Source organism: Capsicum annuum, chromosome 7, assembly GCF_002878395.1.
Source record: "Capsicum annuum cultivar UCD-10X-F1 chromosome 7, UCD10Xv1.1, whole genome shotgun sequence".
NCBI classification, from domain to species: domain Eukaryota; kingdom Viridiplantae; phylum Streptophyta; class Magnoliopsida; order Solanales; family Solanaceae; genus Capsicum; species Capsicum annuum.
Window position 1 is genome coordinate 180,376,995 of NC_061117.1, and position 12,270 is coordinate 180,389,264.

A 12,270-nucleotide genomic window follows, 5' to 3' on the forward strand; every position below is an offset into this window, starting at 1 on the left:
GTATGATGCTATAAAGTGAATAGACCAACAAAACTCATAAAACAAACAAACAAATCAAACAAAATTCAAAACCAAAATAATGTCCAGTCCAAATTATACAGTCCCAAAAATAAGAATATATGGAAATGTAAATCCTATTCTAAACTAATCCTAGACTAAGCTCCACCCAACGTTTCGGGTCTTGATCACGAACCTCCTTCGAAGACTACGTTGGGGCATTGTTCGGTGAATAAATACAATTTTCTTTGGGACATTCCCCAGCAAATGATACAAGGGATTCATATGCGATAAGACAAAAACCATTCAACAAACATTGCAAAATATTCAATAGTCCACAAGTTTAATATTTGCCTACCCAAACCTAAAAAATTTGCCTATCAATGATCAACCTAACACGTGATACTATCGAGTTTGAAAAAATTAGTGTCCATTTCAAATCAAACAGCAATCAATGAATCGAACTAATCAATATTCACCTTTTATCGATTTTTCAATTTCCTCCCCAAATTCATTCTCAATGTAATTAGCCTATTCCAATATGCAATCCACCAATCAAGAATAACGAACATTTAACAATCTTGCATAGCAACATCAAACACTCAAATGTCACCAACAACTCACATAAACAAATAAAACCATGATATCGAATCAAACGTTCACAATCACATAAGAATTAAAAGGAAAAGAAGAAAGAATCAGACCTCAATCCCGCTATCAATCAAGTATTATTCCATTAACGAGATGGAGTCCGCGCCGAAACGTCAAATCAAAATCCTCAATACGAACCCAAATCAACATCTTCGATCCCGAACTCTGATTTACTCAGACCTGATTTCTTAGTCACTGGCAGAACATTTGATCGCTTTTTTGGTGAGTAACCGTTGCTAGAATAGTGACAACAATGAAAATTTTTGGCAAATTTCCAGTGAAGGGTCAGTTTTAGTTGGATGATTTTAGTTTTTAGCAATGGTTTGCTGTTCATTGTTGTTTTTTTGGTGGGAATCGATGAGAAATAGCTGGGTTGTTATTATTTTTCCAATGGGGTTGATGGGATCTAAAGTCAGTGTTTTTTGGTGGGTTTCCAAGGATGGTTTGATCATGAATAGGGCGGCGGTGACTGGTCGACTTTTATTTTCGATGATTTTCGGCGAGGAAATCATCGAAAAATTCAACAACTACGAATTTCTCCCTTTTCCGTTCAACCCTTGACTTTCCTCTCTCCCTCCTCTTATCTTCACTCTATTTCACTCATTGTTATGCTCCTTCACTCCCCATTTCTCTCTGATTTCCACTTTTTACTCACCCCTCTTTTCTCTCTCTATGTGTAGAGTGTCTTTTTTGGAAGAATCGTAAGTCCCCTGAGTGTGTGTGCATGTATTATCTATATAGGAGTATGTATATGGTGTAATCTCTATGGAATCCTCTCCATCTATATGTGTGCGTATGTATTTTGTTATAGTTCCAAGGGAAAAAATGTGACAAAGAGGTGGGGCTAGGGGGTACATGGGATATGTAGGGGTATATGGGGTAGGTGGTGAGTAGTTAGGATAAGGTGAGGTGGTTAATTTTGATTGGGTGGATTATTAATTTGTTAGAAATTTTGTTATTTTTGTCTTTTTTTTGTGAAGAGATCACATGGGGGTAAGGTACCTGGTAAGGTGAGGGTAAATGGGTATAAGTTGATTTTGGGAGGGACAAAATTACATATCTATAGGTGCTTTGAAGGGCTAGAGATTAACTTCCAGAAGATTAAGATGAATTGTATTAGCCTTTTATTTTTTTGGTGTAAACTATAAAGGTTTGAGAAGTAGAAGAGAAAGATAAAATGTTATTCACGTACAACTCTTTATAGAGCAGATACAAGACTAATACAATCTGATAAGTACAAAGAAGTAGAAACATGGATATCAATAGCTACATATTTCATTCAATTATGAAAAATAGGATTAACACAAATGTTAGTGGTACTGACGTTGTCACAGAGAATAGTTGGTGCGGAAGACAGTGATAGGTGAAGCTCCAAGATCAAATTCATGAGCCAATTGACTTCAGAAACAGCAACAGCAATAGCTCGGTACTCAGCTTCCATGGATGAGCGTGACACAGACTTTTATTTTTTGGAAGACCATGGGATTGGTGAGTTCCTAAGGTAGACAACATAACCTATTGTTTATGTTTTGTCATGTGGATTTCCAGCCCAATCAGATTCAGAATATGCAAGAAAACAATCTATTGATTGTCGACTTAACTGGACCCCCAATGTGCTTGTTTTCTTCAAGTAGCGCAACAAGCGTTTGGTAGCCTTCCAGTGAGACTCTTTGGGATTATGCATAAAATGAGACAACTTGCTTACAGCAAACCCGATGTCAGGCCTAGTGAAAGATAGGTAGTGAAGCTTACCAATGATTCGTCTGTAAAGTGAAACATCAATAGCTGAATCGGTCTCTGTGTCAATGAAGTAGCAGGTTGATGTTACTGGCGTTGGAACACCCTTGCATTCAACCATATACAATTCATCTAGAAGATCCATGATATATTTGTGTTGGGACAAGTATATGGTAGTTGGCGTGGATATTACCTCAACACCCAAAAAATAATGCAAGAGACCAAGATCTTTGAGAGAGAATCGCTGAGAAAGTGATTTAATTATGGACACAATACTTTCCTGAATGTTGCTCGTAATGATTATGTCATCAAAACATATAAGAATGTAGACAATAGCACCAGAATTATGGAGGATAAATAAAGATGGGTAAGATTTTGATTTAACAAATTCCATACTTGTCAAGTAGCTGGTGAGCTCAGTGTACCATGCCCTAGGATCCTGCTTCAGTCCATATATGGCCTTATTGAGCTTGCAAATGTACATAGAATTTTGAGAGGACTCAAAACCAAGAGGTTGTCTCATGTACACTTCCTCTTCAAGTCTATGTCGTAAGAATGCATTATTGACATCTAGTTGATGAATAGGCCAGGAATGTTGGGCAGCAATTGCAAAGACCAAACGAATTGTTGCAGGCTTAACAACTATGCTGAATGTGTCATGATAATCTAACCTGGGTATTTGAGTGAAGCCTTTGGCTACTAGGCGGGCCTTATACCTGTCAATGCTTCCATCAGGTTTATGTTTAATTCTAAACAACCATTTACAGTCCACAACATTCCGAGAGAGATCACTAGGGACCAAATCCCATGTCTGGTTTCTGACTAGAGCATCATATTCTACTTTCATCGCTTCTTTTCACTGGGGATATAGTTGTGCTTGACGTTAGGAGCGGGGAATTGGTGGAAAAAGATTGGTTTTGGCAAGAAAATTCTTAGGTTTCAGACTATTTGTTTTTGAGCGGGTAACCATTATATGCGAAAGGGTAGCTGGTTTTTGTTGCGGTGAAGGAGCATTAAGGTATGGTGGTTGCAAGACAATGGTTGGAGGAACCTAAGGAGCTTGGACAGATGGAGTAATCTTAGAGGTCCAGCAGCTATAGGTGCGGGTAATGGGTGAAATACTTGTTGCTGCTGGAGAAAAAAGAATAGGAGCTGATGCAGTTGAATATGGAGAAGTATGACTGCTTGCTGGATTATTGGATGAAGGTGGAGATGTAGCTGAGCTTGGCAACGCTACTGTGGAAGGAATGCAGAGAGACCTTTGTGCGCCTGTAGACAATGGCTGAGGTAGTTCAAAGCAACGTAGCTCTATTGGGATATCAATGTCCATCTCCTTTGAAGGAGATAACTCATCCTAACAAATTTTCAAATTTTGATTTTTATAATTAGAAAAAATATTGCTAAAAGGATAACTAGTTTAAAAAATACTACATCTCTCGAAAGACAAGACTTTGGAGGTGGTCGGGTTAAAGCATTGATGGGAATAATGTTTGTTTGAAAACCCCAGATAGACACGGGGCTTTGATTTTGTATCAAGCTTATTTTGTGCATACAGTTTCAGCCACGGACAACATAAACAACAAAAAAATTTGACGTTGTCATAATTTGGTGATTCTTGAAATAAAAGCTCGTATGGACACTTATCTTTTAAATTTGGAGTTGTTATTCTGTTTATGAGAAAAACCGCTTGATAAAATGCAAAACTCCAAAAGGTGGCTGGCAAAGAAGCTTGGTGCATTAGAATTTTTGCAGTTTCTACAACATGTCGATGTCGTCTTTCTACTATAGCAACTCGTTGTGGAGTATAAGGTGGAGAAATTAAGTGTTCAATGCCCTGTGATTTCAAATAAGAAGTTAAACTCTAAAATTCACCTCCTCCATCAGTATAAAAAAATAATATTTTTGTTTGAAATCGGCATTCGAGTAATGGATGTAGTGTTTTAAAAACATCTAAAACCTCGTGTTTAGCTTGAATCGTGTGGAGCCACATGTATTTTGAAAATTGATCTACAAACAAAACATAATATCTTTTTCTGTCAACGGACAAAAATAGGCGATGGACCCCACACACCACTGTAAATAATTTGTAGAGGCTTATGACTCTGCAAGGAATTCATACAAAAAAATTGCTTGTGGCTTTTATTTGATTGGCATGAATTACAAATAGAAAGAGAGTCATTCTTAACAGGAATGGAAAACTTATTCAAAAATATATCTAGAGTACGGCGCGGTGGATGCCCCAAGCGCCAATGCCACAGATCTAAGGAAAACCACATTCCATTGCGGTTGAAAAGAAGAAGCATTGTCTGGCGGCTACTCATAAAGACGTCCTCTACTTCGCCCTTGAACTAGCAGCGCCCCATACTCAGATCCTTCACAAGATAAGAGAATGGAAAGAATTCAATGGATGTTTTATTATCACGACAAAATTGAGAAACTGAAATCAAGTTACTGACAATAGAAGGGGAGCAAAGTATATTGGATAATTGAAAGCTAGAATTAGATGCATATAAGTCAGTGTTACCAGTAAGACAAATTGGTATGGTGTTACCATTTCCCATAGTGATTTATTTCGAACCATTGTAGTTAGTAATGCTTATGAGACTTTAGGTATCCGATGCAACATAGTGTGTAGCCCCTGAATCAACGATCCATGGGGCTACTTGCTACCTTTTTTGTTCAGCAAAGTTGGCCTGAGCCTGAAAATAATTGTGAGATTGAGAGCGACAAACACGAACAGAGTGTCCAAGTCGGTCACATAACTAACACACTAAGTTGACTTCTTGCGTATTGGTGCGACGATTACGTCCTGGCTGAGAATGTTGTTGTTGGTAGTTGTTTTGACGACTATTATTGTTGGTGACGTTGGTCCTTATTTGAGAGTTGGACTCTTGAGCAACAGCAGCAGTAATTGTGGTGGAGTGAGGCAGAGCATTGTGTTTGAGGAAAAGCTCGTGATCAATAAGCTTTTCAAACAGTTCGGCATATGAAATTGGGGTGTCATGTGCTCGAATTACTACTGAGATTTCTCGATATTTTGGTCCAAGACCAGTGAGAATCTTGACAATGAGTTCGTCATTTGTGACTGGAGTTCCTGCAATTGCAAGCTCATCGCAGAGAGATCGAACTTGGTTGAGATAGTCCATCACAGGAAAACTCTCTTTGGTAAGACGAGCTAGGCGATCTCGCAAACTGAAAATGCGAGTTTGCGACTTATTGGCATAAGTAGTATGGAGGGAATCCCATTACTTATTGGCATAAGTAGTGGTTGCAGTGGCAGCAAGATTCGTATCTACGAATGCTAAAATTGCATTCTGGATCAATTGGTCCTGACTGAACCAATTACCATAATCGAGGTTGACTGAACCAATTACCATAATCGAGGTTGACAATTGTCTGGCTATTTGTGGTGGTGGTCACGACAGGAGTAGGGATAATCCCATCTAGATGTCCGTAAAGATTGTGTCCTCTCATGAGCATAATACTTGTGCCTTCCAAAGAGGAAATTATAGCTGCCAGCAAGTTTAGTCGGAAGTTGGATAACCGAGTTGAATTGGATAATATTGGTGGAGTTGGTTGCATCAGAGTTGGTAACAAAGAGAGCCATTTCTGATGGTTGGGAAAAAATATCTTAGAACTCTGTGAGAAGAAAAAAAAACTCTTGATACCATATAAAGGTTTGAGATGTAGAAGAGAAAGATAAAATGTAATTCACGTACAACAACAATTTATAGAGCGGATATAGGACTAATACTATCTGATAAGTACAAATAAGTAGAAACACCTAAAATACAGGAAACTATGAAACTTCTAAATATAACACATAATAACTACAGTATAATTGGATATAGTTAGATAGCTACAATATCTTAAGCTAATAACAAACTGAGGTGGCATATATTATCTATTAATATAAACAAGATTTGTCAAGCGAGGTAAAAGATTTAGTTGATTTCTTAGGAAACTTGTAATCTAACTACCCTCATGGGGTTGTGCTGACCACTCTGTAGGATGTTAGTTTCCAATTCATCATCTCTTGGATGATGAATTTTGAGTGAATACAAAGTTACCATTTCTTTTTTTTTAAAAAAAAAAGAATATACTTTTCAACTCAAAATTCGTACCTTTACTTGAGAAAAAGTGCAGGTATTTATAGCCAAATGGTGTTGCTTCCGAAAGGAAGCAACAGTTACCAAACAGTGCATCGTTTTCGAAACGACTCACACTTGTGTTGCATTTGCGCCCGACCTACGCTACATCTGCATTCAGAGGTAGCATTTGACAAACCAGAATATTTTGGCTTGGCCTGCACTCGACCTGCGCCTGACCAACGCGCACATGTCGTCATTTTATTCCGAAACGGTACCTCACGTCTCTTCGAGATGCGTTGTGACTGCATTTGCAGTCAGCAATGCGTCCGCAAATGGAGAAAAAATTTTCTATTAGATTTTTGGATTAAACATTTTACGTATTTTCAGGTTTCAAATAAATTTTGTCCAAAAAGATAACCACTCGATCAATCCGAAGCCGAGCGACGACGACGACTGCGCGAGGCATGTCTTGTTCTTGCCTCACTATTCACATGAAGGAATGTTTCTCAATATAAGCATAAGAAAGGTTTGTGGGAGAAGTTTGCTTCCTTAAATTGATTTTCACTTTTTCCTCTATGTATTCCCTCCATTTTCCATTCAAATATTTACTTAGAACCCAACAGTACACACCTACAACAATTCCTATTTCATATATTTGAGTCCTAGTTTGTCTCTTTCGTGTAGATACAATAGAAACCTATAGAACACACAACTACAATTAATTTTGATAACTCTTTATTTTTGGCTTTCATTTGAAATTATTATTTCTGACAAAACATGCTATCTTTCCTCAGGTTTTCAAGTCAAGTCTAGTACTTTCCATCCCATTGATCAATTTGGTTGAACATCAAATGTGATCCAAGTTGTATAAACCTGAAACATCCCTGGGAAACATTGGATGCTCAAAAATTGTGTAATCACTAGGATAGGAACAACAGGTTGTAGAAACAGAATGTTCCTTCTAGCTACTTGGAGCATCTATTTCAGATGCATCTTTTTTTTCTTTTGCGGTTGTAGGTTGTTTTGAGTTGTGCTGGATTTGATTTCTTCTCTTTTCTTGACGGTAAGAGTTTGTTCTTAGTTTGAACATGCTTTTGGTGGAAAAGACTTTGAACCATGTTTCCTGCAATTTTGTGGTTTACATAGCTTAACGGATCGCTGTTTATGAAGCAGTAGTGTGACTCTGATTAAATGTTCAGAACATGCTAATTATGTTCTATCATCAAAGTAACTTAATTTTGATTAAAATGAGAAACTGAATTGCGACTTTTAAAAGGTGTTCTTTCGATACGTCAATCTTTTCTTATTGCAGATGAGCAAAAAGAGGTGCTTTGTACATACTTCAATCTTTTCTCTGTCTGACTTACTTGCGACTTTTCCAAGGTGTTTGCAATTTAAACGGTCCGTTAGGATGATATTGCAACTATATTCAAATCCAAGAAACACTTGTTTTATGTTCTTCAATTAATACATAGAAATTCAGAAGTTGCCCTCGTTTCTTAAGAATATTCAAGCTAAAACCATAAGCCAGTTCAATATCTTCTCAAGAGGTATATGCACCTGGAGTAGTAGCATCTAGATTTCAAAAATAAATGTTCTATCCTTAATTAAACCCATGACCAATCTCCTTCTATTAAGAAGTGTTTGGACACGACTCTCGCCTCAGCATTTATGTACAACAAGAATCGGTCTTTTATTAGATGGAGTTATGCATAGGATACCCTTTTAGCAAATTTATTTTCTGTTTTTCCGCTAAACTCATTGTTAGCTAATGAAATTGGCTTTCTATTGAGTTACTTTTTCCACTTACCACAAATTAACCTTGCAGTAAATTTTAATTTTTGTCCCTCCTGGAATAGAACTCGTTACATTTTACATTATAAATAATCCCTTCAACTTTTAACTTTTATTTGGTTAGTTAAAGTGCACCATCTATGTTACACATAAGTACCAGCTGTATAAGCTTAGCTAGATATTTATCCCTCTTTGGTGAATGTACAATTTAAATAAGCAACGACTTGAACATACAAAAATGAAGCACGGACATTGAGATCAACATATCCGCATAAGTTAAATTACTAAATGAATCAAGGCAGATGATTAAAATTCAGACCTAAGGAAAAGGAAAAACAGAAAAGGAAGGGTTGAGAAGAGTGAACCAGAAAATATTTTCGTACCAGAAAAGAAAAAAGGGGAAATCCAGCAATACAGTTGTAGTTATATACTACGATAAGGTGTCTGTAGCTGCTCTAGTGTCTTGAAATAAGCCTCATTTATACCATTTTCAGAACAGATTGCATCTAATAATGACTGCCACACATGGATATCTGGAGTCAAGGCTAGAGAGATCATGTCCTCCAAACACATAATTGCAATGTGTAAATCACCTACTTGGCAAAGACCTTGGATAAGAGAATTCAGAGTTCCAGCTCTAGGCCAAAAGGAATTGATTGACATTTGCTCCATCACCTTGCTTGCTTCAACATATTTACCATCTTTACATAACCCATCTACCAAAGTTTCATAAGTCTCATAGTTTGGCACACAACCTACTTGCCTAGACATCCTTTCCAAATACTTAACAGCACTAATAGATTTTTTTTCATGGCATAGGCCTTTTATAACCACATTGTACAACCTAATATTTGGAACACAGTTTTTCTGTACCATCTCACAATCAATGACCATAATTGCCTCATCAACCTGGCCGTCCCTGAACAAAGCAGCTACCTTTGCTTCATAAATCACCGCTGATGGTTTGAAGCCTTTGTCATGCATTTCCTTCAGCACTTTGTTGCCTTCATCAATCTTGCCTTCGGCATAAAAGTCAACAGCCATTGCTCCGTAGCTATCTGAACTGGGGATTATGCCTTTAATCAAAGCTTCATTAATCAAAACTTTCATGTATTCTGTATCTGTTCCATTCCGGCACTGAGTAAGATCAATGTGGTTGTAGCATCTTTTCGGAGCTTTTAGTCCTTTTCGCAATACCTTACCAAGAATTTGAATGGCCTCCTGCCCTTCTTCATTATCACACAATGCTTCCAATAGAGTTCGATAGACAACAACATCTTCACCATTTCCCTTTTGAGATATCCTCCAGAACATTGCGTATAAAAGATGAGTAGCCTCATTGAGCCGCTTTTCTTCACATAGGCCCCTCATCAAGATCCTATAACTCTCTTTGTTTGGATAGCAGTTCTGGTAACTCATCTCTTGGAAAACATGCAATGCAAGATCTGAGCGTTTCATTCTACAAAGAACATTCATCAACAAATTCAACAAACGAGCCCGAGACCTCACTTCCCATCCACAAGAGTTCTCAAGGAATAACTGATAAACAAACTCTAGCTTAGATTCTTCTGCCAATATCTCTAAGAGAGTATTCAAAGATCTAGTCCATTCTATACAATTGAACTGCGTAAGAGACTTAAAAAGAAAAATGGCTTCATTTGTTAATCCAGCTTGTGAATAGCTTCTAATGGCGTTCACAAATACTGTGTCATGACACTCACACGAGTCCTCTTTCATCAGATTAATTATTCTCTTCATCTCAGTTGTTCTACCGGATCTGCCTAAGATATTAATCATAGTTCCATAAACAGGACCATTGTGACGGTAAGTTGGATACTTGCATTTTGCTTCGTCAAAAATTTGAAGCGCTTTTAGTGGGTTCTTCTGGCTCTGTATTATCTGTGAGAGCTGTTTTGGTGTTAGTATCCTTGGCCATCTTACGCCCATAAGAAGCAACAACGTTGATGAGATTCTGAAACAAAATAGGAGAGATATTATTATACCACGATTTCATGTTTCGAGAATTCCATCAAGACTATGATGTAGCAGTAAATCCTTGGAACTTAGTTCATGTATCAACTTACTTCATTCACAATTCCTCATCGACCATTCTGACAGTCATGCAGGGAGTTAATTATTCAGTGAAATGGACACGCTTAAACACAACTAAGATGGCCAATCACAGTTGCAACAAGTTGCAGGTCCAGTGGACTGAGCAAGCAATCCAGGACTTGACTTATTCCTCGGCATTTCCCACTAACACTCGGTTACTCACAAGCTGGTTTCCCTCTCAGGCAATTTATCAAACAGTTGATGTGCACCTCCCAGCAATAAGTAACAAAGGAAACGGAAGCGCCTGAGGATGTTTTTCTAAGATTGAATACACAAAGGATTTGGGATGAGAGGACGGTGGCTACAAAGAAGGAAGAGAAGAGGACTTACACAAAGGATTCGCCGGGTCACAAGCAATTTATCAAACAGTTGATGTGGGTCAGCCGAATGTCGTCTTCTGCATGTTTCCACTTTAGCGCCAATCTACCTGTTTGCTGCTTTCATTTCCTCCTTTCCCCTCTGTTTTGCTTCTTTCCACTACTCTTCTATTAATTGTTTTCATTAATGCCCGCAGACAGGGCAGAGGCCGAGGGAGTTAACATTTTCACGAGCCGGAGACCAAAATATGCCCACACTAAAAAAAATAAAAATAAAGCTATGTCATAATTATAAAAATTACAAAGTTATTAAAATAAATTTAGGAGAAGTTTGCCAGAAGGAATGAAATAAGTAAGGATATTATGACGCATATTATGAAATATAAAGAAAAGAAGAAAAGAAAATGGAGCAAGAGATGTCTTTATTTCTCATTAGTAATTATTGAGGGGTTAATTACTGTGAATAAAAATAATTTTGGATTTTTAATTCTTTTATAAATAGATATTCACTATATATATGATAAAATAGATATTCACTAATATATTTATAATACTCCTTCTTGAATGTCTAATAGATAGATAATGTGTCTCGTTAAAACCTTATTGGAAAAAACTTAATGGAAAAAAATCTAGTGAAGAAAAAGAGTATACATATCTAATAATACGCATATCGGTTGCCTCATTAAAAACCTTACAAGGAAAACTCAGTGAGACAAAACCTCGTAAGGGAAAAGAGTACAACGCATATTAACTCCCCTTAAGGAGAACATCCTTGAGTCTTTGCATCTTGATCTTGTGCACCATCTTCTTGAAAGTTGCAATTGAAGGAGAGTTGGTGAATAAATCAGCCACATTGCCACTTGAACGAATCTATTGTACGTTAATATCACCATTCTTTTGGAGCTCATGTATGTAGAAAAATTTTGATGAAGTGTGCTTCGTTTTATCTCCTTTTATGAATCCTCCCTTAAGTTGTGTTATGCATGCTGCATTATCTCCGTATAAAATTGTGAATACATTATCACATTTCATACCATATTTTTCTCGAATGAAATGTATCACGGATCTCGACTATACTCATTTTAAGCTTGATTCATGAATAACTATTATCTCGGTATGGTTCGATGAAGTGGCTAGATAGACTGCTTTGTATATGTAACGCCTCCATTCTATGAACCGGTACGCTACACGATGCTCATGACCCTGAAGGACCACAAGCTAACCCATAACTGATATTTGTACCTGTACACTACATAATATATGATTATAAATGCGAAAACATGAACTGAAAGGCCATAAGGTTCAATACTGAACATAATCTGAATAATAACAATGTCTGAATAAAGTGGTATAACAATACCAAAACAAAACTGAAATACTGAAATTTGAATCTAGTCTGTAATCTAATCTGAAAGCCTCTAACTATCTGAAGTAGGGAGTGGAAGGAACATGTCTCCAACTAACTCCCGACTACTGAAAGCCAAACTGAAATACTGAAGTAATAAAGTAGTAATCATGTCCTCGGAGAATGAGGACTCACTGCTAACTCTGACTGCTGAAATCTGCAATAC

The 12,270-nt window shown here is 37.2% G+C and overlaps 1 protein-coding gene across 3 annotated transcripts; it reads right to left on the reverse strand.

The window, feature by feature from the left end:
- Positions 1–8,501: 8,501 nt before the first annotated feature.
- LOC107853242 (pentatricopeptide repeat-containing protein At1g05600) lies at positions 8,502–11,059 on the reverse strand. Of its 3 annotated transcripts, XM_016698239.2 has the most exons (3): positions 10,713–11,059; positions 10,355–10,626; positions 8,502–10,242 (listed from the first exon to the last, which is right to left on the reverse strand). In XM_016698239.2, exons 2-3 carry the CDS (start codon positions 10,357–10,359, stop codon positions 8,694–8,696), a joined length of 1,554 nt encoding a protein of 517 aa, XP_016553725.1. In that variant the 5' UTR covers positions 10,360–10,626; positions 10,713–11,059; the 3' UTR covers positions 8,502–8,693. The 3 variants fall into 3 exon arrangements, with proteins under 3 accessions (XP_016553725.1, XP_047249822.1, XP_016553726.1); XM_047393866.1 differs by having other exon boundaries at positions 10,355–11,059; XM_016698240.2 differs by lacking the exon at positions 10,355–10,626 and having other exon boundaries at positions 10,713–11,058.
- Positions 11,060–12,270: the final 1,211 nt, after the last annotated feature.